Source organism: Zootoca vivipara, chromosome 7 (assembly GCF_963506605.1).
Source record: "Zootoca vivipara chromosome 7, rZooViv1.1, whole genome shotgun sequence".
NCBI lineage: Eukaryota > Metazoa > Chordata > Lepidosauria > Squamata > Lacertidae > Zootoca > Zootoca vivipara.
In genome coordinates this window covers 19,892,138-19,919,628 of record NC_083282.1, presented here as the reverse complement: position 1 = coordinate 19,919,628, position 27,491 = coordinate 19,892,138, and the positions used below count along the sequence as shown (strand labels likewise).

The 27,491-nt window shown below is 44.2% G+C and overlaps 2 protein-coding genes across 5 annotated transcripts in view; both read right to left on the bottom strand.

Annotated features, from left to right (window-relative positions):
• Positions 1-1,883: 1,883 nt before the first annotated feature.
• On the bottom strand, positions 1,884-3,005 carry GPR88 (G protein-coupled receptor 88). The gene has a single exon (XM_035123554.2). The coding sequence runs from the start codon at positions 3,003-3,005 to the stop codon at positions 1,884-1,886; it is 1,122 nt and encodes a 373-aa protein (XP_034979445.2).
• Positions 3,006-13,350: 10,345 nt separating this feature from the next.
• Positions 13,351-27,491, bottom strand: part of CDC14A (cell division cycle 14A) — a 55,453-nt gene continuing 41,312 nt past the window's right edge. Inside the window, exons 11-16 of one of the 4 annotated variants that reach the window (XM_035121739.2) lie at positions 26,354-26,516; positions 24,724-24,839; positions 23,859-23,906; positions 22,068-22,199; positions 21,130-21,454; positions 13,351-16,372 (exon numbers count right to left, since the gene is read on the bottom strand). In XM_035121739.2, the coding sequence (XP_034977630.2) occupies positions 16,343-16,372; positions 21,130-21,454; positions 22,068-22,199; positions 23,859-23,906; positions 24,724-24,839; positions 26,354-26,516 (814 nt within the window). In that variant the 3' untranslated portion in view covers positions 13,351-16,342. Of the gene's footprint in view, positions 16,373-21,129; positions 21,455-22,062; positions 22,200-22,309; positions 22,489-23,858; positions 23,907-24,723; positions 24,840-26,353; positions 26,517-27,491 lie in introns of those variants that run through there. The other 3 variants (XM_035121740.2, XM_035121741.2, XR_009557871.1) reach the window with 3 other exon arrangements.

The following is a 27,491-nucleotide window of genomic DNA, read 5'->3' as shown; positions in this document are numbered from 1 at the left end:
TGTGTTCAATGCTAGCCATCCTCAAAGTCGACCCACTGAAATTAATGGACATGATTCACTTCAGTTTGTTGATTCCAGTTGGGTCTATCCTAAGTAGAGTCAGATACAACCCATAATGGCTACTTGTCCACAGGTTGCCCAGGGAGCTGTTTGGCTGGAGAATTTAGGACCTCACAGCAGCTGCCTTAACTCCCCACTCTCTGCCGTCATTTCTCATCATGATGGGGAGTTCTCAACCCTAAAAAAGGGAGATATTTGCCCTAGCTCACTTGCTTTGGATAATTACAAACTGAGGGGTAGATTACTTCTGCCTTGGCTGTGCCAAAAAGAAGTCGACCATTCGTAAACTAAGCAGAAAGACAGCACCAGCATACATTTAAAAAACATCCCCCCAAAATCATGGGAACTGTAGTTTGCCTCTCACAGAGCTGCACAGCCCAGCATCCTTAAGAAACCGCAGTTCCTAGGAGTCTTTGGGGTGGGGTGGGGTGTACTTTAAGTACTCTGCAGCATTGATGCCCAAGATTCTCTACTGTCCAAGCCCCACCATTTGTGTTTTGGTAATAGAAAAGGAGTGAAGCCTTGTCCGCCTCTGGTGATAGGTTTTCAAAGGATCAGGCGGAGATTCTTTCCCTCTGTTTTCCGAAATCTTCCAGATAAATCTTTTGCACCTTATCCGTGCTAAGGCACCGGCTAAGACAATCTCTCCTTTACAAGCCAGTCTCCTCCATTGGTAGTTTGTAAAAGCCAAGAAGGAATGCAAAATGTTCAGGTGAAACAGTGAACACATGGAGAGGCCAAAAATTGAGGTATATAATCAGACCCTTTCATCCGCTTGACTGCACCGAGCTACTGAAAAACTCCACAAAGTGTGAAAGAGATTTGATACAAATACATACATTTTAAAGCTGACAAGTGTCTGTGCATTTCAGTGTTATTATTTTTTTAAAGCCTCTCCGTAGGGAGTGGAGTACCGTGCAGTTCAGTGAGTCATTTGGTGGGTGCTTCCAGATGGCTGCTTATTATGGGATTGCCGCTCTTTGTGCATGCAGCCTCAGTCGTATCCCCGTCCCCCCGCCATGCCCTGTTTAATCCAGACTTCCCATTTCTGGGGGGGGGGGGAATCTAATAAGGGCGCTTCCAGACTGTTGCTATTTTCAGATGGGATTTCCTTCTGTCCAGGCAAATTCAGGTTGTACCATTAAAAATGGATATTGAGCAACTAATCCACTTGCTCTCCCAAAGGGAACTTTTTTTTTGCCATGAGGAAAGTGGCAAGGGAAAGTGGTACCAGGAAGTTTGGCATGACACTTGCCCAGCATGAGATCACCTCACCTCACTGCAAACCAATCAGAACGGACGCTCAATAAATAGCTAGCATCATCTAACCTCCCTGCGGACCTTGTGTAAACGAATCAATGTCAATGATGGCTATAAGCAGGGTATCTGGAAGCAACCTCTGTAAAGGACAACATCCCCACCTGCTGACAATGGCCCACATGCGATACCTGAGTCCAGGGGTAGACAACCTAAGGCCCATGAGTCACAAGCGGTCCATGGGGGTTGTTTAATCAGCTCCCGTGCGCTGCGCTAAACCGGCGAGGAGCAGAGCGGGGACCGCCTTCCGCGACGCTGGCCGGCTTCCCATTAGCTGCAGGAAGCCAATGGGAAGCTGAGCACACCTCCTCCACGCCGGAAGGAGTGTCGGAAATAGCGTTTGAGCGTGCATGCACATACACACTCCGGCCCACCGCTGCATCTGCAGGACCGTGAACCGGCCCAAGCCACAAAAACTTTGCCGACCCCTGCCTGAGTCCGAGGCTAATGTCTCCCAACACCTTTTCCCTTAAGAGCGTGCAAATTTAGGGGTGTGTGTGTGTGTGTCAGTGAAGCACTAAGCTGCCTAGACTTTCCACCTTGGTCCCCAGCTGCGATGGCTCCTGTGAAGGAAGAGACACTGTGGGGAGGGTGGTAGTGGCTGCTGCCGCAGCTACTGCCGCCACCGGGTTCTCCCCTCCGGGTAGCACTAAGCGGGCACAGCGGCGGAACTCCTCGTTCTTCCACGTATAGAGCAGTGGGTTGAAGGCGGAGAGAGAGCAGAAGAGCAGCCAGCTGGCAATCTGCAGCCCCCGGGGCATGGACCAGAAGAAAAAGCCCAGCAGGCTGACCCACACCAGAGGCTGCGTGGCCAGGAGGAACGCGAGGCAGAGGAGCAAGACGGAGATGCTGCTCAGGCGCCGGGCCCGGCGGGGAGCCATCGGGGCTGCTGGGAAGGGGAGCTGCTGGAGCAGGTGGAAGTTGAGGACGCTGACGCGCTTGACACTGCCCCTCACCCTCCTGACAATCCCCAAGTAACAGTGGAGCAGGAGGATTGTCTGGCAGAGGACAGCCAGGGCTACCAGAAGGCCCATATAGTTCGAGCTCTTGGTACTGGTGCCATTTCTAGACTCCTGCCGGCCGGGCTGCCACATCTGCAGTCCCAGGGGGACTGAGGCGAGGAGGAGGGCCAGTCCCCAGGACAAGCCGATCATCCAGGCCGTGTGCTTCCTCTGGTAAACAGCCTGGTACGTGACGGGTGGCTTGGTGATGAGGACATAGCGGTTGAGGGCCACAAGCAGGTGGGAGAGCAGTGAGACGGTGAGCCCAAGGCCCACCAGCCCAGCACGGAGCAAGCGGTACCCTTCTGAGCGCGCCGTCGGGGAGCCGGAAGGGAGCAGCCCCTGCACCGCTTCTTGCGGCATCCAAAGGCCACAGACACTCAGGTCCGCAAGGCAACCATTGACAATGAAAGTGTTGCTGGTGGTGCGCAGCTTCCTGAAGGTGAAGACCAGGTAGATGACCATGATGTTGGATATGGTCCCGTAGATGGCTAGCAGCAAGTGGAAGAGAGACAAAGAGATCCTCGTCCCCAGGGAGTCTTCCTCACAAAGCAGCTGTTGCAAGGATCTAGCGCTCCAGGAGGAGGAGGAGGAAGAAGAATAGGAGAAGAAGGAGATATTGGGCATTGTGCGGCACACAAATGAGGCACTCCAGACCAACCTCAGCACTGCTCAGTTCTGGAGAAGGCTAAGCCGAGCCAGGAAGAAATCCAGGGAAATCTCCTAGACCATGCAGAACACAGCAGGAGCCAAAGCAGATCGTCAGAAAAGTACCAAACATACATGACGTCCCAGAACATAGACGTTGATCTCCAAAACAGGCAGAGAGCAAGACTGGATCCCATGGAAAAACACCAACTTCTCAGATCGTGCCAGGTCTCCAAAGTCAGTTGTTGGCAGAGGTGAAAGAAGGGATGTGTGGGTCTTCTTCACCGTATTTCTACACAGAGGAGGCTGCTGCAAGTATGCCAGATCACAAAAGAGGAAGCTTGCCGATGGATCCAAGGCTGGTGTTTGCAAGCCAGGCAAGCAGGAGGAGGGCGAAATCCAGAGCTTGCATCCAAATCTCCATGACTGCAGTGAAGTTAGATTCTCCTGGTCGAGTGCAGACAGCAATGAGTGCCCAAAGACAGGCAGGCGAGCGAGGAAGCAAGCAAGCAGGCAGGCAGGCAGGCAGGCAAGGCAGGAAAAAAGGAAGCCTCCGCTGTGGAAATACCAGGAGTCCCAGCACCCTCTGGGCAATGGCCTCAAGAGCATCAGCAGCTCATCTGAAGACCTGGAGCATCTTCTCTCGCTTTACAGCATGCACACTGTATTATCAGCCTGGGGAAATTCGGCGCTTCTCATCTTTATGAATTATTCAGCAGGTTTCAGGCTTGTGAGAGCAGGAGATAGGGAGAGGGAGGGGAGAGGGGAAAGATAAAGAAAGAACCCAGCTTGCACTGAAAAAACCTGCAATTACAGAGACAGGTCTCTCTCTCCCCCTGCTTCCATCGCCACCCACTGGCGTCCTCAAATCACACCCCTCCGGTCTCTTCCCGGACCTTTCCCGTATCACTGATTTCCAGGATGGACAGAAATTCCTCTGCTGACATTTACTTCCATTTCCTCCGACTCCCCTCCGTGTCTTTTATGAGGATGTGGTTGGTTCCCCCCCTCCTTTTTCCTTTTTTAAAAAATAATAATCTAATTTTAGATCAAATCTTTAGTTGAAATATGGGGTTGGAGGGGGGGGGGAGAAGAGAACCACGCTCTTGCTTAAAACATGCTGCTCCTTGGCAACAGAGTCTTCATCATATTACTGTGCCGATTCTCTAGTGTATTTTTGCTAAAGGATTCCCCCACCTCCGGAAACTGTCCTTGTGAACGCAAAGCATCGTGGTGGCTGAGTTGAGAAAGGTACAAAATAGGAGGGATACAGTACATGGCTTTTCCTAAGGGAAAGAGAGGGGAGGGGCAGGTGCTGTCCTTATATTGAAAGCTGTCGATTTAACACGCATGAAGTGATCTCTCTGCTTGAAAATGCCCAAGGTGGGTGCACCAAAATGCCCCAATACAACAAGGTGGAAGTTGCTCATGGGCTTGGTCAGGGGGGGTGGGGCACCTGCTCCCCCTAAATCAAGTAAATATATAAATAAAATACTTAACCAAAAGTAGGAATGATCAGAATATTTGAAATCGAAGCGCTCACGGAGGTCACTTGGATGATGCCGGGATGCGTTCGAGAGACACAACCGATAGAGCTATAGGTGTGGCTTCTGCGAACCGAGCAATCGCATCGCAGGTGGCTCGGCTTCCGGAAGCTTCTCATAGTTCCTGGCCTTCTCTCCTGAGAATGCGCTCCTGCAAGGCCTATCTAGAAATGACTGGAAGTTCCCCAACAGGCTATTTATACTGCAGAAAGCCCTCAGGCCTCAGTCAACAATGTTATTTTTATTTTTATTTAATTCCCTAGTTTTGAAATCACTGAAGATCTTGACAGATTCCACACACACACACACCCGAGGGCTTGAGGTCAACAGAAAGTAATTTAAAACAACTGTTGAGGAGACGTTTTGTTCCGAATCTGCTAGACGGAGCCAGATGGAGGATGATGACAAGTGCGTGTCCTGCCCCCCCCCCAAACATAAATCCTGCTACGCCCATGAAGTTGTCTACTAGGCGTGTAGCTGATGCGAATTCCAGACACCTTATACTTTCTGGGTGTGTGCTTCAATGCACATGGGTAGGTACATACCTATTCAGACACTGTACGGGGGATAATAATAATAATAATAATAATAATAATAATAATAATAATAATATATTATTTATACCCCGCCCATCTGGCTGGGTTTCCCCAGCCACTCTGGGCGGCTTCCAACAGAAAAATAAAACACAATGATCTATTAAACATTAAAAGCCTCCCTCAACAGGGCTGCCTTCAGATGTCTTCTAAAAGTCTGGTAGTTGTTTTTCTCTTTGACATCTGATGGGAGGGTGTTCCACAGGGCGGGCGCCACTACCGAGAAGACCCTCTGTCTAGTTTCCTGCAACTTGGCTTCTCGCAGTGAGGGAACCGCCAGAAGGCCCTCGGTGCTGGACCTCAGGGTCCGGGCAGAACGATGGAGGTGGAGACGCTCCTTCAGGTATACTGGGCCGAGGCCGTTTAGGGCTTTAAAGGTCAGCACCAACACTTTGAATTGTGCTCGGAAACATACTGGGAGCCAATGAAGATCTTTCAAGACCGGTGTTATGTGGTCTCAGCGGCCGCTCCCAGTCACCAGTCTAGCTGCCGCATTCTGGATTAGTTGTAGTTTCCGGGTCACCTTCAAAGGTAGCCCCACGTAGAGCGCATTGCAGTAGTCCAAGCGGGAGACAACTAGAGCATGCACCACTCTGGCGAGACTGTCTGCAGGCAGGTAGGGTCTCAGCCTGCGTACCAGATGGAGCTGATAGACAGCTGCCCTGGACACAGAATTGACCTGCGCCTCCATGGACAGCTGTGAGTCCAAATTTACACACCTGGTCCTTCAGGGGCACAGTTACTCCATTCAGGACCAGGGAGTCCTCCACACCTGCCCGCCTACTGTCCCCCACAAACAGTACTCGGGTCAAATTTCAAAGCCAAATCTACCCAATCCACAATTTCTGAAATGCAGGTATCCCCCACTTACACGCAGCCGACTTGCACACAACCACACATGCATGCATCGCCAGGAAATAAATAAATAAATAGAACCATACCAGGAAGTGGAAGGAGAGCGCTGAAGATCTCCTCAGAGCCTGGAGAAGTGAGGGCGGAGGAAGCCCCAGAGACCTGAGGCTCACTGGGGGCTTTGTTTAGGCTGCTCAGCTCCCCACCTAGCAGCTGACACTCGGGGTAGCGCAGCAGTAGCTGCACAGAGGCTTTTCCGCGCATCGTCCAGCCTCCAGCCGGCCCCAGAGCTTCAACTCTAGTTGGAGAGGGAGCTGTGTGGTGAGAGAGCTGGACAGCAGGAAGAAACGGGTGTTTTGAGGCTTTTAAGAGATTTTTTTAGAGGGTGCTCCCCACCTTATGCGATTTCACTTATGCGTACGGGCTCCCGGAATGTAACCTCCCACATAAATGGGGGGGACGACACCTGCAATACGAAAACTGAAGCACAGCCATCCGCATTCATCAAAAAATAAAATAAAATAAAGAATGATGCAGTTTTCCAACCCAGTAAGGTTTACAAAAATGCATATGTGTAAGGTAAAAAAATATGCATACATAGGAATATATTGGAGAAAATAACATTCAAAAATGCGTTCTTTCAGGAGGAATTGCTTGCAGAAATCTGGACTCTATAAGTCAAAGCTGCATACAAAAATGTGCTTACAGTGGTACCTTAGGTTACAGATGCTTCAGGTTACAGACTCCACTAACCCAGAAATAGTACATTGGGTTAAGAACTTTGCTTCAGGATGAGAACAGAAATCGCACGGTGGGATTAGCTAAAGTGGAACCTTAGGTTAAGAACAGTTTCAGGTAAAGAATGGACCTCTGGAACAAATTAAGTTCTTAACCAGAGGCACCACTGTGTTGGGAAAAATTGACAATAACATGCTGAAGGATTTAAAAATAAATTGCAGATTGCTGCAGAAATGTGGAGCGCTGGATTTAAGATTTGGGAAAAATCAGGAACCCGGAGGGCTGAAATCAACAAATTGTTCTGTCCCTAATTCAGAGTTACCAATTCAGATTTTCAACTACAGCCGGATCAAACCCAAATCCTCTCTTATTTGGCACAAATCATAATGCTGGTTCTCCATTGCGATGCTCCCATTATGGAAGGCCCTTGCAAGGCTCATCTACAGCCACCCGCCGCTCTTTTGCTCCCAGGCAAAGAAGGTGTATCTATTTGGCCAGACAGAACATGAACTCACCGGTAAGGTTTAGTCAACTTTGATTATTTATTTATTTAAATGCTGCTGATCTGTTTTGTGCGTATTTTACTGATATTTTCTATTGCTGGGTTGGTGTTTTTTTTTGCTATTACCTTGTATGCCACTGTCATAAATAAACAATTTATAAATTAAACTTTTAGGTCCAGACCCTTGGTCCAGACAGAGCCACAAGGTGGCTTGCAGATTAAACTTAAAGAGACTGTACAGCAAACACAAACATGCATCAATGGAAGGACAGTATTTAGAAAGTAAATTATTCCATAAATTAATAAAATAGTGGATAAGAATGAAATATCCCAAGCAGCAGCATTCTAAAACCAAGGCATTTTCATTCATTCATCTTCTCTTTATCTACTTTATCTGGCCACAGTGATCCATGCGACAATCACCTCCAGGCTTGACTATTGTAACTCGCTCTACGCGGGGCTGCCCTTAAAGCTGACCCAGAAACTCCAGCGGGTGCAGAATGCTGCAGCGAGGCTCCTTACAGGGTCCCGGCCGCGGGATCACATTCATCCAGTGCTTTACCAGCTGCACTGGCTCCCGGTGGAGTACAGGATCAGGTTTAAGGTGCTGGTTTTGACCTTTAAAGCCCTATGCGGCTTGGGACCCTCGTACCTACGGGACCGCCTCTCCTGGTATGCCCCGCGGAGGACCTTAAGGTCCACAAACAACAATATTCTGGAGATCCCGAGTCATAAAATGGCTAGATTGGCCTCTACTAGAGCCAGGGCCTTTTCAGTACTGGCCCCAACTTGGTGGAACGCTCTTTCCCAGGAGACCAGGGCCTTGCGGGATTTGTCATCTTTCCGCAGGGCCTGCAAGACAGAGCTGTTCCGCCTGGCCTTTGGGTTAGACTCAGCTTGACCCCTGTGTTTTCCTCCCTCATGGCTTGGATTTATGGACTACTTGAAATGAGGCTGCACTTTAAATTTTAATACTGTATTTTAATCTGTATTTTAATTAATTGTTTTTATGTTTTATTGTAATTCTGTTGGTGTCAGCCGCCCTGAGCCCGGTTTTTGTTTTTTTTTTTAAACATAATTTTTATTGATTTTACAAATTACAAAAGATGGTACATACATATACACCTTTTCCACCTTCTTCCCACCCCCCTCCATGGGTCCTCCCCTGCCACAGAAGTATCCCACGCAGGTGAACAGTCAGAAGTGGTCCATTTTATGATTGGGTTTCTGTCCTCCTCCCCCTCCCCTGCCCCCGAAGCCCCCCCCTGCCACCAGGGAGCTCCAGTGAACCAGGGCAGTACGCAGGAGTTCATCCATCCAACCATCTATTGTCATACAAAAAAAAAAGAAAATACAAAAAGAGAAAAAGAGAAAAAAGAGAAGAAAAAAAAAGACAAAAAGGAAAAAAGACAAAAAAAAATTCATCATAATTGTTAAATTCATAATTGTTAAACCATATTTTGTGGGCTTCCCCACCCTCCCCCCTTCCCCGGTTTTCCTCCCTTATTTATCATCTTCAACAGTTTCATAATTCATATTTTATAACATACACCTTTATATCTTGTACCACTTTTAAACTAACTATTATCATTTTCGCCTATTGTCCAATCACTGAGAAATCAAACTCCCATTTTTTCTTCCCGTGCCTAATTTTTACCCCTCTATAGGCCTCCATATTTTCACCTTTTTCCAGAATCAATTCACTTTTTAAACCTATAATTATTCCCAAACTAACCTTACACCCCCCCGAGTACTGGCTCCACCCCACCAATCCAGCAAGTTCCATAGTCAGCAGTCCAGTTATAGTCCTATTAACCCATCCTTACAATCACAACTTCACTTTCCCTTCACCCCACCCCCTGTTTACAGTCTTTTGCCATCCAGGCCTCCATATCAGACCCCTGAGCTTCTTCTCTTCTCTGCTTAATTTTTCCTTCTTCCCTGTGGTCATTCTGGAGTTCCAGTAAGTCCAATCGTGCCCCCCTCGAAGGGGAGGCACTCCATCCAACTTTTTGTAGAGTAAAATCATCATTTTTTTCGTGATGGGCTTCATTTTGTGTTAAGTCATCACAGTCCTCATCATTGTCATTCTCACATTCGTCTTCTTCAGTTTCAAAATCATATTCTGCCATAATCATCTGGAATTGTTGCTGTAACACTTGCCGTTGTGTCTCCTCTTGACATAGTTCTATTCTTGCTTCCCACATTAAGGTCAAAACAGTCCGCTGAAACTCAGGCGGGTACCTTTTTGTTGACATAGTTCAGTCCTGTCAAGGTCAAAACTTGTCACATGGGGTGGAATATAATCGCAGTCTATTTTCTCGACTCCATTTTAACAAGCTGGCTGCATTCTTAAAAATAAAGTTCGAACTCACATTTCAAAAGTATATAAACCAAAAAAGAATTTCCAAAAAGTCCAGAGATAAAGATAGAAATAGAATTTAACTATAAATCCTGATCAACTCACTGGATTGTCTGGGCTGCCGGCTCCCGAGGAACAGAAAGGTCTTTCTTAGTCTTAACTTCTTTCTGCAGGGCAATCACAGCCACAGTCTCTCTCCCCTTTTACCCTGCATTTAGGGGAGATTCTCTTTGATGCCTTTGAGGAATCCTTTTAAGTTGAAATCTTCTGTTTACGGCTTCGGGTTTCTGTTTACTGTCTCTTATGTTACCGTAGGGGGGGGGGGTGGCTTCCTCTTTTCCCCTCTCTCCCAGGTCCAAATTGTTGCCTTAATTTACATTCCAAAGAATCCAAATTACTCACAGTCTATTCATTTGCTGAATGTTCTTTGAAGAATTGGCCACCTCCACTTCCCAGACTCGCAGCTTCGCACTCTCAGAGCAGCAATGTCAGCCTGTCCGCCGCGGTTCACCTCCTCGCTCTCGGGGGCTTAAACAAGCCGATCCGGGGAGGAGATAGCCCGCTTTTGGCGCCGCCAGGCAAAATCTGTCCCCAAAAAGCTCGATTTGGGGCTTTTAAGGAGGTTTCGCTTCGCTGGAACGATTCCCTCCACCTCTGAAGCGCCGAGGTCCGCCTGAGCCCGGTTTTTGACTGGGGAGGGCGGGGTATAAATAAAATTTTATTATTATTATTATTATTATTATTATTATTATTATTATTATTACTTATGGGCATATTTTGTGAACACTTATGTATATTTTTGAGGACCGGCTCACACATGCAATGATAATGATGATGATGATGATAAATTTATACCCCGCCCATCTGTACACACCATACATTTAAAACTCATTCAAAGCACCCGCCCACTCCAGCATATACAAAAACATAATTAAACATTAAAAAATTCCCATACATGGCTGCCTTCACATCCCTGTATGCTCCTCTGTGTTAAACAAGCAAACAAAATCCAAAATTGCAAATTTAAAAACCTCTAGTACAACAGCAAGGCAGGTTAATCTCGCAGCCTTATCTCTACCAGAAAGCAGGTTGTTTTTGTTACAATTTTTTTTTAAAAAAATGTGATCAATCTCCATCTCCTGTAGAGTCCATAGAAACAATCCTGTATTTGGGGTAGGGGGGGCATCTAGCTCTAGATATTCCTTGGAGGAGAGAGAAAAAAACACTCTGCACATGCTTAAAGAAGTGCTTGTATTACCTCACCTGTTTCAGGACAGGGATGGGGAATTTGTGGCCTTCCACCTGCTGTTAGACTTCAGCTCCCATCATCCCTGACCTTTAAGCAATGCCAGCAGGGGTTGATGGGAGTCGGAGTCCAACAACATCTGGAGGAGCCAGAGATTTGGTGCGCAAATAGTGACAATTAAGGCTTCAGACTCTGCCACTGGCTGTGACTGATGGTTGATATCATCAGACACCTCTGCCCATACGCAATAGAAGTCAAGACTTGGATATCAGCCGCAAATAATAGTCGTGTTGTTTGTCGAGCTAAATGCTATAAAAGTGGAGATGTTTTTCTTTGCTGTAAAAACAGCTGAAACACGTCAAAGGGGCCATGTAGTCTGTGAACATCTGCCACACCTCCTTGCATTTTTACAATTTATGGTGTATAATAAAAAAAACTATCCATCGAACACCTTAGCCCATGAGTAGGCAAACTAAGGCCTGAGGGCCAGATCCGGCCCAATCACCTTCTAAATCCAGCCCACAGATGGTCCGGGAATCAGCGTGTTTTTACATGAGTAGAATGTGTGCTTTTATTTAAAATGCATCTCTGGGTTATTTGCGGGGCATAGGAATTCGTTTATTTCCCCCCCTCCAAAATATAGTCCGGCCCCCCACAAGGTCTGAGCGACAGTGGACTGGGCCCCCTGCTGAAAAAGTTTGCTGACCCCTGCAGCTTAGCCTTTATCCAACTGCAAAGACTGACATGATTACAGCCTCCCCACGCTGTATCCACTTGCCATGCAAAAAGTGGGAATCGGCTCTGGGCAGGCAAAACCATTTCAAAGAAACAAAAGCTACTCAAATCATGGGAACGGCAATTTCTTGTCGTCGTTCCCCCCCCCCCATGGCTTTTGAAGTTGAAAGCCGCCCCCACTCTGCACTGGAACAAGGAGCATGGTTCGAACCCGCCTCTCTAAGCCAGCTCTCTTTTTCAGGCTCGAGTCTGCTACTTCAAAAAGGCGGGCGTAACAGCTTGATTCATTGGGACATTTTTCCCCCCTGCTGGGCCGCCTTGGAAAGATAAAAGAACTGCAATGAGTGCAAAAGCACAGCCACCATTTAAACTGTGAAGTGCTAGCCTGACCAAAGCAGTCTGGCATGCTGCTCCCGCCACCTCCTCTCCTTCCGTAACTTCCCCTTCCCAAAATGCCAGCCTGCACTTAGAACGAAAGACAAAACCCCACAGAGCAATTCCTGTTCTTTGCATGTTAAAAAAAAAAGTGTTCCCTTTCTTAAGAGAGCACTTTCAGAAAGGGGAAGAAATGCAGTTAGTAGTCATTGGAAGGGCTGTGGCACCTGCTTTTCGTGCAGAAGGTCCCAGCATCAATACCCAGCGTTTCCGTGCAGGGCTGGGAATGTCCCGTCTTAAATCCAGATGAGCTGCTGTCAGTCAGTATGGACAATGCTGAGATATATGTATCAGTGGTCTGTCTGCAGCTGCCTGTGCATTCTGGAAGTGTGCATTAGGCGATTGTTTTTTATTGAGGGGGTGGTGGAAATGGCATTATTATGATATTAAATTTACATACTGCCCTTCCTCTGAGGATCGCAGTATAAAAACACTGTCATGCCACTCCAGCACATACTGCAGTTGTATGTACAGCCTCACATACCTTAGCAGATTGAAGCGGAAATCACACCAAACAAGGGAGCAACCCAGCGCCAGAGAACACAAACCATAGTTTCTCCAGCTTCTTGCTGCATTATGCCACAAGGAACTTGTGATCTCTCTGTGTGCCATTTATGGCATCTATGCTGCCAGCTGACCACCTAGGGGAAAACATCTAAACCCAAAGTTTGAAACTCCTAAATCTAGATCAGGCATCCCCAAACTTCGGCCCTCCAGATGTTTTGGACTACAATTCCCATCTTCCCCGACCACTAGTCCTGTTAGCTAGGGATCATGGGAGTTGTAGGCCAAAAAATCTGGAGGGCCACAGTTTGGGGATGCCTGATCTAGATGGTCCAACATGCAGGGCCCCCCCAGGCCTTTTTGGGCAGCTCTCTGCAGCATTTGACACTGTCCCCAGCCCTCACGCTACCTTCCTCCTGGGAAGGAGGTGTGAAGGCCTGGACAGGGTCCGAAAGTCTTCTGGCCTCCTTCCCAAAGCCTGGATGAATTTGCTCCGAAAAGGTAATTCGAGAAGGAAGAACTTGGCCTGGCTGTTCATGAAATGGCTTGTAATAAAACATCTAGGGAAGGATCGACATTACAGCGACCTCTTTCCAGAAAAGTGGCATCCTTTTATTAGAAACAGGAGTAACGCTAAACGGCAGGAAAATGTCAGACGAGAAATCATTTTAGTGGTATAAAATGTTTTACAGGGGAGGGAAAAAATGGGACTTTAATTTTCACTAGAAAATTTTAGGAGAATATCTACACCCACACTCACACAGCTCAGTATGTTGAGAAAGCAAAAAGGACCGAGCAGAAGCAGCAGAAAGCCTTCAAGCCGCTCTCTGGGTACCCATACCGTCGTTGTAAGCCACAATATGGCTTGCCATATACTGTCATGCGAACCGGGCTGCTATGAGCAGACTGAAATGGTAGAGCATTGTTTGGGAATTCCATTTAAACGTGCATATACAGATCTACACTACAAAAAAGTTGCTTTTGTCCTGATTGATGTCTGCTCCGATTCAGCAGTAAAAAGTGGAAGTGGAAATGTGTATTCTTAACATTTCTTGATTAATTTCAGGCCAAATAGCTACTCCCCAGGCTCTGCTTATACAGGGTTTTCCTATTCTCTATGAAGAAACACGCTCTACTTGCTCCTGGTTAGGCTCCTGGTAGGTCTGTCGAACACCTTCCAGCTAACAGAGCAAGGGGACACCTTTGTATGTGATGCTGACATGTTTTTTTTAGCACAGCAAGATTGAGAGGATGGTTTAAAACAAATGCTAATGCCTTAGGAGAGATGTTGGCCATGGTTGGGAAGAAATAAGGCTGGCCTCAATTGCAAGACCAGGAACAGGAAGACTGAAAGGGGTCCTTGATGAAGCTCCCTAAGACAAGGTTGGCACCAGAACAAGAAAGGCTAGCATTCAAGAACAGAGAAGCGAGAGGAGTGGGTAGCTGCAAGAGCAAAAGAATCCACATTAACAGCCAATGTGAAGGAAGGCTTGAATTTGAGAGGAGGAGGCTTTGGATTCTAGGGGGGTCCTCAAAATACATTTTACAAAACTGAAGTATTGGGTGTACCAGCACCTGATTAAAACAAAGAAATTAAGTTGTGCATAATTTTTACTTTTATTATCTATTAGCGTTTATTATTTCTACATTGCAAAAATAGTACATCTTTATAGTAACTAAGCTAGTAACAAAATACATGTCAAACTTTATAGAGGTAGAATTACCTTAGAATCTGCCTATCACTTACTCATATACAGTACATTTTATGTACATATGATAAAAATATTGAATTCAGTGATTAAACCAGCTTCAGTCAAGCAGAATTTATCCATCATAATTAGGACTATTTCCCTTCAAAATAATGATTTATTTTTTAAAAACTCATCAGTAATTATCTTTCCTTGATATGACAAAAAATACATTCCTGGAGTGGTGGCCTGGTTTAGAAAACCGTATCTTGGATTAAATAAGAGAATTGGAAAACTATAGTGACCAGCTTTGCAACAAGTCGGGAAATTAAATCAACTTCAAACCTTGATTTAATATCCCAATTTCTTCTGAAACTATTGCTCATAAGTTTTCTGGTTTGGCTGAAAAAAGAAATTATGCTAAGAGGTTTCTGGGTTTGATTGTTTGCACTGTAGAGAGATGAGCAATGGGGCTGCATATGAATGCAAAAGTTTTGTTCTTATCTTGGCCAACTAAGCTGAGATGTGATTGTTCGAACATGACCAAGGAGTGCAGAGGTTTCCTCTTCACATAATATGAATTGTAAGTGAAATGAACGTTACCATTTCACTTTCACAATTATTGCACTCTGAGCGACACTGACAATACTGCAGACGGGAAATATCGGAAGTGCAGTTATTCCAGAACTATTTTTGAAGGGTGATGGTGAAGCCCTACAATAGCATTGTTTGAAATGGTTCCGTGATTAAATTGAACTTGGAAAGAGACATCGGCAAAAAGCAACATCATTTACCGGTATAATAAGTAGGACAGCATGGCTGAACATGGAAGGAGAAAAACACAAAGAGGGGCATAGTTTTAACAGTGCATCTGCAATCCATAGTGGAAATGTGCAACTCCTGCCTCCATGTCTAAATATGCAGCAACAAAATCTTTGCAACTATTACAAATTCAGACAGTAAGTGTCTTCCATGCTATGTACAAACTCTTTGCTCACTATACACAGATGGATATTTCATCCTGGCTTCGCATTCTGATACAGTACAGTTTCTAGAACTGAATTATACAGAAAAGGAATATACAGAAAGGCAAGGCTCTAAAGAACAGAACGTCTTTGCAGAACAAATTATTGGGCTGAAAATGTTAACAAGGTAACATACTATTTATTTATTTATTTATTTAAAAATTACTTTCCCTTTCCATGGAAAAGACACTTAATTAAGGATGCTAGAACAGGCCTGCTTCATAGGCATTCTATATCCCTTTGAAAAATGTCCATTTCAAACATTAGCATTTTCAAAGCCAAAGCAATGAGGCTGATATTAACTTTCTTCCCACTAGTAAAAATTATTTATAATACTGTAGCCACAGTGCATGAAAATAAAATCAGCAAGCAGCTCTGTTCTTAACGGCCAGGTTCAAGAGATATGAACAGGAGGCTTCCAAATAGGCACATAGATTTTTTAGTTCCCCTCTTCTGACACCTTGTTACATACTGCAGAAGTTGAAGGGCCCTCTGAGATGCAGCAACCCACAAGGTTGAGGTGGGGCTGCCATTTATCAGCAAACCCATTCCCCTCCAGGTGCGCACAACAGTGGTTTTCACCCATTGCTTCCTCTGGGTGCTGGCTAATGTTTGAAATGCAAAACAAGACATTTAAAAATACACACAGTTTTGGAGGGATTAAAAAAGTGAAGCTTAAATCAAAATATAGCCTATGTTTACACAATTTATAGATATTTATATACACACACAAAATATTTTACTCAATATATATATATATTTATATATATACTTATATACACACATTATAATAACACTGTTATCGAGAACCATAATTACAAATATATTGCTAAAATCCATTAGAAATATTCTCAATTTTAAAATCTTGCATCTATACACAAAATTGTACTAGTCGTAAGTTTTAACTTCAGTGCATTCGTAGTAGTCACTAACTGAAGTCTCTAGGCAATTCAGAGATTTTGGTGTCTTTAGCGCTAATCATGTGTGAAGAGGTCTTGTCCCCTTGGGCTGGTTGTTTTCCCCTCAACATTGTTCCTCTTGAAGAGAACCGAATTTTAAGAATTGTCCAGCTTTCACCGAAGCAACAAGGCTTTAGTACTGAACATATTCAGACTGAAGGGACTGTGCAGGTGAGAAACAAAAACTAGTGTTAAGATTCATTTAGGAGACACAGTGAGGTTCAATTAACAATCAACTTTTCCATATCAAACAAGCTTGTCATTATGATTATTATTATTATTTTTTAAAAAAACTGACTAGAGAGATCCAGGATATGGCCAGGAAGCAAAGTTAATACACTCGCACTATGAGAAATCCAGTACAATGGAGGAGTAAAAGCGAAGTGGTAAAATCAGGTTTCCCAAATGTGTGCTACTGAGGCACACCCCCATTTAAAATGGGAGGCACGCTCGGGCCTTTACAACCAGGCAAGTTTACATTTAGAGCAGTGTTTCCCAAACTTGGGTCTCCACCTGTTTTTGGACTACAAATCAGATCATCCCTAGTTAGCGGGACCAGTGGTCAGAGATGATGGGAACTGTAGTTCAGTAACAGCTGGGTATCCAAGTTTGGGAAACACTGAGTGTTTGGAGTATGAAAGAGGAAGAATTACCCACCCTCAGAGGAATCTACTTCCTGGTGTTTCTGCAAGAGTCTCTGATCTGGCCTTTCCTCCTTTCTATCAGGAAGGAGGCGACCCCAGAAGAGAGACTCACGCAGACACACAAGGGACATTCTTCCTTGAGGACTGCTAATTTTGATGTGGTTTTGTATCGGCTGCAGCCATGCAGAGACAGCAGAAATTAACAGTAAGATTGGGCTGGGAAAGCACTTCAGCTAATAGGGTCTTTTAAATAAGGACTCTTTTTCGTGTAATGTATAGTGTGTCCCACAAAAACCAATGGAACTACTATAACAAACTTCTTTTGTGTTATGGTAATTAAAGATGAATGTTAAATTATGAAGAATAGAAATGTGTTGTTTTTCTTTTCTTTCATTCTTTTTGGCCGCTGACGTTTCTTCAGAAACCAACTCCACGTTTTCATTGTTGCTACCAATTAAGAATTCTCGCTGCCTTTTGCATTAAGTGCTTTAAAACAAAAGATGCAGTCTTAATCACCTCTAAAAATGTATCTTCGTAAAGAAAGTGGAAAGATGAAATTACAGTCATTGTAGTTTAATTGCATTCACTTTAGCTTCAACAATGAAAAAACGCCCTTCAGGTTTTAACTTTGTTCAGGAACTGACTGTAGCATGGCTAACTTGTGTGAAATAGCAGCACACTTTAAAGCACAATGCAACATTTTAGACATACGTCTTTGAGAAGGGGAAGGAGCAGGAGGAAGTACAAATGGGTATCAACAGTACTGCAAGCAGCAAAGATGGATGGGGGAGAAAGTTAGCAGAGTTAAGAGCAAGCCATAAAACTGCATTCCGTAGTTAAGTGTATATTGCATGCCGGTATTTGTATTAACAAAGCCCTGTGAACTCTGAGAAGAGAAAGTGGATTTCAAAGGACAACTTTTGAAACCCTGTTCATTCTTGCAGCTGGCACAAGTATTATCCACGACACTGCTCATTGTTCTTCCCAAACCTAAGCTCACTTACCTGGCAGTAAGCTCCAGTGAAGTCAATGGGACTTACCTCCAGGTAAATAATATGTTAGAAGAAACCATTCCAGCCACATGCCAGCTAAGACAGATAACACCAAAAAGACCTCGTTCAATTGCAGGAGTAACTACTAAGACATCTAAGCAGGGAGAAAGCTGTATGCAAGCCTCCGCAGGTTTATAATGGTCCAAAGGTCCCCATTGTTCAGTAGTACCGTAATCAAAGCCACTGGTGGAAAGAAAGCCGTATCTGTGTTCACGGAAATGGGTGCTGGCAGGCTGTGTGCTGTACCCATGTAAATAACCATGTGAAGAAAATGTGCAGACACTGAATGTTTGAACCAGCCCTGACTTGTGCTGCGTATTCTCAGCGCTGGAGCCAGTCTCTGCCCATTTGACAGAAGAAAAAGCGAACATAGCAATACACCCAAGGTGTAAATTTCTGAATACGGCACAAGTAGTGAAAAATTAAAATGTCAAAGTTTTGCTTTGTAGCCTCCGTATTGGGGAAGATTTTCCTATTTTGGAACTCAAAGCACCCATCTTGCCTTCCTTATCTTCTTTGTAGCTATAACAAAACAAAACAAAACTTTCCACAGTGGAGCCTCGGGTTACGTTGCCTCTGGCTTATGTCACCCTTGGCTTGAGACAAGCGCAAACCCGGAAGTACCGGAACGGGTTACTTCTGGGTTCGCACCGTTTGCGCATGCGCAGACATGGTGCTTTGGGTTGTGTTGCTTTTTTGGGTTGCGGCGGGGCCTCCGGAACAGATCCCCGCCATAACCCGAGGTTCTACTGTATATGCTTTTGAGATTTTTCAGAGGCTTTCATAAGGAAGAGCTAAGCCAGCTTTTACTCAGATGAAGGGAGCAAAAAAGTATACAGACCTCAGGAGGACTCAATTGTTGGCAGTGCATTTGTTGCATCTACACTTTCCCCCCAAACAACCTTGCTATTTCCAAGTCTAAGTGACGTTGATTAGAAGTATAGCAAGGCACTTATGATTAAGAGCAACGTTTTGACACAATACATTTGTTTTTTACTTTCTTGCCAAAAGGTGCAGGCCCTAAAGTGAGTGGCTTTCATGCTATCAAGTAGGCTATGTAGAGTCAGAACTAATCTAAGCAGATCCCCCAATATGAAATGTAATCTACCTATTATAGCCTCCTGTGCAACTAAAGGGAAGGGCTATTAAGAGACATTCCCAACTATATAATCAATTTGCATTAAACAAAAGATGTTTCTGAGCAAGATATATAAAAGCCAAGAGCTGTCATGAAGTATTTCAAATGCAGTATGTATGGCCTATAGCCCAATTTAATATCAAATGCATTCAGTATGGCCTGCAGCCCAATTCAGACCTATCTCTTCCCCCTCCCCATCCAATTCTTAACTTTCTTTTGTCTCAATCTGGACTTAGTGGCAAACAGAGAGTGGAGGATGAATGTACCTAACAGGGCTACTATGATTTTGAGTAGCCACAACTGTATTGTTTTTCATTAACATGGCAGGTACAGAGGCCCAACTAGATCTCCTTGCACACCATTACTCATGGGAATCATACTGTAAGTGAACTGTGACAAACTAGTTGTCTGATCCATTCTTGTATGTTAAAGCTCACTGACATTTATATATCAGCTCTCATCCTTTGCACAAAAGGATGATATTTCCCCTTCCACCTTTCTACCAAACTCAAACATTCAGGAGATTTACCGCAAGCCTCTGCTACAGAATAATATTCCAAAATGTAATTTAGAACACCTGCAACTTAAGGTAGTATATGCCAGGAAAAAGCGCTGAGAAATGGTCTGCTTCAGCCATGGTGCCTTCCTTCTTAAAACTGCTGCTATTTTATGGTGTTTTATACAACGTTTTGATACAAGAAACTCGATGTAAAAACAAATGCACCTTTTATATATATATAAAAAATGGCAACTGCCACAGACACTTCTTGCAATAAACTTCTGGGATTACAATATTATCCCCAAGTGAAGCAAGATGCTAGATGCTCTCAAGAGCATGATCACAATTTTTCAGGAACAAATTAATATGAAGAAACCCAATTCCCAGTTTTGGGAAGCAGGCTTCCATACTAACCTCAAATGACCTTTATGACAGATAACTCATGCCAATCAAAGTAGCTGCAGGGATGCTGGTTTTGGCTTCAGTGACTGCAGTATTCACTAATAGTTGCAATAATTATACAGTCTGATCCTGAGCACTGCTGTGCTGGATCATTCAACAGTATTGAAAGAGGCCAAGGGGGTTAAATAATGGGTTGTTGTTTTTAATGCAGCATGTACAAATTGAGGAAGATTAGGGGATGTAAAAAAACATATACTATACATCAGGGATGTCCAACAGGTCGATCGGGATCCAGTGGTTGATCCCCGGGAGGCTGCAGTCAATCGCAGGCTCCTTTTCGTTTGCTTTTGTCTAAGAACACCCGCCCCCGTCCCCTCTCCCCTCCCTGCATTTTATCCTGTTCTGTGGAACGAAGAATGGAGTTTTTGCAGCCATATTTTGGTGAGCGAGTAATCCCCTTGCCCCTGAAGTTCTTACCCTGTACCCCTCTCTGAAAAAGCTCAACAACTTTGACCTGAACCCCATTAAAACGGGGGTAGATCGCCTCCAGTTTATAACTCTGCGAGTAGATCGCAGTCTCCTGGAAGTTGGCCACCCCTGCTATACATTAATAGTATGCACTTAAGTTATCTGCGCATTTCATTCACACGTAGGAAAAGGCACCATAAAGAAGAAAAGTTGTAGAAGATACAAAAGCATGGAAGCTTGCTTTTAGGGCAAGTAAAAGACTTCCATTGTTTTAGTCCATTACATTGTTTTACAAATTGGACTGATTCTTTTATAATGCTGAGAATGCTATGCCCTATTTAACTATGTTTATGCTACCTTTAAATACGTCTAATGACTCAGGAAGACCTCACACTGTCAGGTGAGGTTCAGGTTTTCAGCGTTTTACTATGAATGATTTGAAATGGATAGATTAATGCAAGAATGATATGCTCATGGAAGATGTTAGAGAGTTAAAAAAATCTGCTTTTTAGAGCAAACGCTGAAAAAGCAGAAGAGCAGCTTATCGGTTCGGCTTAGAGGAAATGGCAAAGCTGAAAAGATCTGCATGTCTTAGGTAGGAAAAAAAGACCAGAAACGGAGATCTAGAATGGTTAGAAACCCTTTTGAGAGAGAGAGCTCAGGGTTAAGGGAGATTCTGTCAGGTTCCTGGGAGGGCTGCTTTGGCTGTGAACTTACAGGAATTGAGCGACTCAGGTATCTTGCTGGAGAAGCAGCGAGCCCCATAAAGGATCTGTAGGTGCTGTACTCGTCTGTCAGGACGCTGGGAGAATTGGCATAGCTGTTGAGGTTGGTAGTGCTACTGCCGCTCCTGTTGTACATGTTGTTGTTCTGCTCATGGTAATTTCTGGCAGGCAGGTGTGTGCTGCCATTCAAGTGACTGCAGATTTGGTTTACAGAATAACCTGTCCTAGAGGACGATGATGTCAGTTTGCTCTCGGCATCATCTGAAGCAGCATACAGGTTCCCTAGAGAACTGGCTAGCCTGGAGTTTATGGAAGTGCTGAACGGAAAACACATGCGGGGTAAAAACACACACACACACACATACACAAAAAATGTACATAATGTGATGGTTAATGCAAGGCACATTTATAAAAGGTACTAAGGGGGAGGAAACAACAAAAGAACCATTGTCACAAAATTAAGTGATGGCGATGCACAGCTTCATTCTCTCCCGTAAGGCAAACGATGAAGCAACCATCAAAAAGCCTGGAATTGTAAGTGAAGACCACCCCCAAAGCCATGCGTAAGAGATGACCATGGATATTTGGAATTTCCAGGCTCCTAGCTGACTCATTTGCCATTTATCTATTTCTTGTTTCTATAAACAGCTGAAAAGTGCTTCTGGGGGGAAACTCTGCAGAAACCCCTGCATGTGGATATTTTAATACAGGGCCCTCTCAGTATCACAGCCACAGTTGCATTAGTACTCAAGGCCACTTACCCAGACTATCAAACTAATTTACCACGATCAGGAGTCCAATCACAAAGACCAAGATGCGAATCTATGAAACTGAGATCCATTCCCCACCCCACCCCCAAAAACTTGATATTGCCCTTCCTTTATATCTCCCCACTCCCCAAAGGAAAAGATAGAATAGAGTAAGGCATACCTTTTAAAACTTGGGCTTGAGGAGGACAGAGAACTTCTGCTTATTCTCTTCGCTGAAGGTGATGTAGCAACCGCCACTTTGGAGGACTTCAAAGGAGATACAGATCCCTGAGATAGAGGTGCAGTATTCAATCTGAAAGAAGAAAAAGAACAACAACAACAAAAGTATGTTTTCATCGTTCAGACAGAAGCATCTCGCTTAAACTAACATTTTGAGAAATGCAAGCTTAATACTTAGGCTACCTATTGGTAGGATTGAAACCACTGGGGAAGTCATCTGGGGATCTGGGATATAGCGACACCGGTATATTGATAAGATGCAGATTATCTTCTCCCAGAGTTCCATCAAATCCCAGGGAGGCAGTGGAAACACCACTCTAGTTGTCTGAGGTTAGCGATGCTCAGCAAACAAACAAACTAGCCTAGTGAGATGGAAACACTGAAGACTGTTATATGGACCAATCCATGCAAAATGCTGTGCCCTGAAGACTCAGGTCCCCAGTCTGGATGTACTCTTAGATGCTGTGCTTTTTTGGATGTCCGGGTGGCAACAGTGACCAGAAATGAATTTTACCAGCTTTGTGTGACCAGCAAGCCATGACATCAAAATGATAAGAGTGGTAATGAGCTCTCCATGAGGCTGCCTTTAAGATGGCTTGGCAACAACAGAGGAGTTTCACAGAATGAAGCTGCCAAGATGTTAACTTAGGCAGATTGCTGGTTCTTACCTACTATCTTCCTAGAGAAGTCTGGCTTGCTCTTGTGCTCTTTTCAGAGCCAGAAAAAAAGAGGTACTTGCTGTTATTCACTTGAGTTTCCGCTGTGCTTTCACATTTTTTTAAAAAAGCTGTATTGTTTCAATTTTTTATGCAAAATTGTAATTTCCCCCAGTGCTTTTGTTGAATTGAAAAGGTGGGGGGGTGAGTATAAAATATTTCTATAAAGAAATAAACCAAAAATATTTTTTTTTGGATGAAGAGGCACACAGAGAATTCATGTAGCATGCATCCATGGAAATTCAACCCCATCCCTAATTTTCAGGATGTTGGGTTTTTTTGTTATCCAACTACTCACAGAGATAACCTGACTCATGAAGAGCCACTCAAGTGAATATGTTACAATGCATGGAGTAGGCTTCAGAGCTGGGGTGGGAAACCTCTGGCACTCCAGATGTTGCTGCATTCCCAGCTCCCAGCCACCAGCCCCAGCCAGCATGGCCAGGGATCAGGGATAATGGGAATTGTATTCCAATAATAAGTGGAGGGCCACAGATTAGCGAACCCTGCTTTACAGATTTGGTTTCAATTACCACATCACTGCAAAGACTCACATTCAGAAGTCCACACTTATCTGTGTGTGGAGGAATGCATTTAAAGCCATTAAGCAGATGAGTCAGGGCCACTTTCTGAATACGCATTTTGCTTGCTGGAATGATGCTCAAAGTCACTTTCAGTGTGAGATAATTTTAAGAGAACGAAAGGTTTATATACATATTTACTTGTGAATCAGACACAAGAATGGCTAAGGGACATTCCCGACATTTAACATACCCACGGCAGGCTCACAGGGAGAAGTAGGTATAAAATATGTCCCACTGCAAAGGGCTAGTAATGGGAGCGAATTCCAACAACAGTTCTCTGAACAAGATTTGTGATATGAGAAGCGGCTCTAACACAGGGACAATCAGTATTAAGTGAGAGGGTGAAAGGGAAACAGGACGTTTCAAGATCTGCCAAAAAGTCAGTGAAAATATAATCCAAATTGCTTCTCTGTAAACTATGGAAATAAGTACCTGAAAGGCTGGGATCTGGATCTGGCATGCAGTTTCGTATCTTCAAGCCTAGAAAATCAATGGCATTTTAAATCAAAAGTATTCCCACTATACAGCCACACCTAAAATCCTTAAAATATATACAGTATAACAATCTAATTAAAGAACCAACAAGAATACTACATATTGATGAAATAGGAGTTTAATAATATACAAAGTACCAGGCTGTTCACCACATTTCTCTCCCAATCCGGAAACTGATTCCCAAAAAGGAAAGGAAAGGAAAAACAAACATTATACCCATGCTCAGGAAGATTGGGATCTTGCCTAATGTCCCTGAGGAAGGGGCTTAACAGGGCGTGTGCACGCACGCTAAGAAAGCCCTCAATCTCATGCCCACATGCTGTGCCCCTCAGATAGTGACCAGCCAAAGCAGGGCCTCCTTCAACAGTCTTAAGGCACAGAGAACCACATTCGGAAGGAAGACACAGCCTTTCATGGACAAGGTCCGAGGTTCAGTCCCTGGCATCTCAAGTAAAAAAAGAGGATCAGGTAGCAGGTGATTAGACGCCTCTTCCTGAATCCTAGAGAGATGCTGCAGAGTTAGAATGTGGGTGGGCCACATTCATCATGAAACTAACTCAGAATCTGACTTCTATGAAATCTTTTAAGCCTCTTTTCCCATTACAACTAACATCTTTAGACAAAGAGCTGCCCCCAGCCTTTTGCCCCACGTCCCTGGAACGTTGTTGTCAAACCCTAGATAGGCATTATTGTCCAAAGTAACAAATCTTTTTTTTAAAATTGTTTTTATTGTTTTTATTCGGTGGAATACCACCTGCTAATCTACATAGCTCCCCGAACACGAGAACTGTGAATTGGTCACCTAAGAGTTCCCGTTGTAGCTGAACGTGGCTGCCTCCGAAATTTTAAGGCACGAAGTTGGTCCCCCTGCGTCATGCCATTCTTGATTTCCTGCTCTGAAGTGTCTTCCGATTCATTCTGGAAAATAGGCCCAATTCAACAAAATTAAGGAGATTCAAAACAGGATCGTGGGTTTTTTTGTTTGTTTTGCTTTACCTGGGGCCCAGCCCTTTGAAGGCAATATACCTTTCCTTCTTGTGCCATATTGTTTTGGGCCCATCATCAACTGCACAGATAAGCCACAGGCTCAAGTTGCCAATTCCCACAAACCCCCTCCCAGGGTGCGCTTTTCACAACAGAGATATTTCACACACACTAATAATAAGGAGCTGAGTGCGTCTTATCTAGCAGGTTGGAATTTAAAAGTTGATGACCAGTGGTTCAAGAGGAGATACTCTAGCTCAGGCATAGGCAAACTCAGCTCTCCAGCTGTTTTGGGACTACAATTCCCATCATCCCTGACCACTAGTCCTGTGGTCAGCTAGGGATCATGGGAGTTGTAGTCCCAAAATATCTGGAGGGCAGAGTTTGCCTATGCCTGCTCTAGCTCAAATTATAAAAGCAAAGCTACACCTGCCCTTGGGTAACTTTGGATTGATCCTGTTCCAGGTTCTAAGATGGACAAAGGCCAAAAGCACAATGTAGTGCCATCACATCAGTTAACACAACCAAGGTTGGAATTTATGTTGCCACATCCGCATTTTGCTTTCTCTCCATTCCAACATATCTTGCGTTGTTAGGGAGGAAAAAACCAATTAGCTTACAATTAACCTGCATGCCAATCAATGTGCTTCTGCTAACACTGAAACACATTTGGACAATCGTTCCTGACTTCATAAATTGTAGTTCCCAAGCTGGGGCCAAGCACTCTTCCATGCTGGCTTCACAATGAACATCTTGGCTTGTATTCCAGTTATGACTGAGCGTGGAAACCTGAACTTACTGTCAGTGAAACAACCAGGAAAACAGACCAGGATATAATGTGAGGGCACTGAAGGTGGTATCTAATGTTTGTCATACTCAGAGGAGACCTGTTGAAATAGCTTGGGTCTGTTAATACCAATGAGCCTCCTCTGGGTAGAACTTTGTTGGCTGTAATCCTTAGCATATATATCATGGGGTAACATAATAACTAGGGGCCTGCTCCAGGAAATAGTTTAGGGGGGAAGACTGCTTGGACCCATGACGCTTGTGCTGATAGGGTCCCCAGGAAACTGTGTTGTCTCCTAATCTATTTAATTTCAATATAAAGGCACTGGAGATGTCAATTAGGGATTTGGGGTTAATTGTCAGCAGTACACTGATGAGTTTCATCTATTCTAAGAACTTACTAGGTAGTCTTAGGCATGCTCCCTCTCAGTCTTCTTGCACACGCACCCCCACCCCGGTGTACTATAGCAATAATAATATTGAACACTTTTTACAGGAGTGAAATATATGAAGTTACTTGAGAACCTAGGAAGTGCTTTGAACACACAAGAGTGAGATAGATGGATAAAAGACGTACATCGAGCATTATTATATTTCAAAAACTACTCCATTGCAGCTTTTCTACTTGGGATATTAAGGAGATAATTCCAGTGAAATTTTACCTCTACATATTTATCCAAATTACTTTCTATTTTATTCAAAGTCCCACTGATGGAAATGTCATCCAAGCCGGACAGAATTCTGCTCATGGTGTCTTCTTCTACTAATCTTGGTTTCTGTTTGGATCGGAAGAGGTCACCTTGGAGCCACAACATTGACTGCTTTCTATTTAACAGTGGGAAAAGGGCAAAATTAGTACCAGCAAAATGCACGTCAAAGTCACAGTATAAACAACTATTTATTTTAAAATATATGTTAAGACTTCTTTGCACAGCAACCCCAGGGTGGAGTACAGTAAAATAAACTAAAAACACAAATAACAACCACAGTATCATAAAACAGTGGCAGGTAAGAACATCATCAGAGCCAATTTGGTTATAGGCAATGACAATATCCTACAAAGTCTTCAGTTGGCACCACAAACTCCTAAGAGGCAGTGCCAGCCATATTTCAGAAGGCACAGCAATCCATAGTCAAGGAGCCACCACAGAGAAGGCCCTTTCCCAGATTGCCCCACAGCAGCAGTGAGTGGGTTGCAGCAGGTCAGCATCAAAGGACACACTCCTTTTAAATATTTAGGTCCCAAGTTGTATATGGGGCTTCATATGTCATTAGCCTCGGTATTTGGCTCAGTAGCAAACTGGCAGCCAATGCAATTCTTTCAAGATTGGTGTAATATGATCCCTGCAGGCTGAATCTACTCCCAGAAACCTACTCTCTGTATTTTGCAGTAGCTGAAGCTCCTGGAGCATCTCTAAGGGAAGCCCCACAAAAGGGCACTAAGAGCCCTGCCCAAGAAATAGGACTTTCAACTTGGTTACACATACATACACATAGCATTGGAAATCATTCATTATAGTATACACAACGTTATTTTAAATAATTTTATCTGGAAGTCTCTTTTGGATGTTCTTGCTTCTTCAGACGTTAGATTGGGAAAGATTATCATAACCAGAAAAAAATAATAATTCTAATATATAGTGGTACCTCTGGTTGCGAACGGGATCCGTTCCGGAGGCCCGTTCGCAACATGAAAAGGCTGCATCCTAAAGTGCCGCGTTTACGCACACGCTTGATGCAATTTGGCGCTTCTGTGCATGCGCAAAGCGCAATTTAGCGCTTCGGCACATCCGTAACCTG

Excerpts from the sequence above, each read along its gene's own strand:
- GPR88 (XM_035123554.2), bottom strand. The coding sequence starts at position 3,005 with ATGCCCAATATCTCCTTCTTCTCCTATTCTTCTTCCTCCTCCTCCTCC.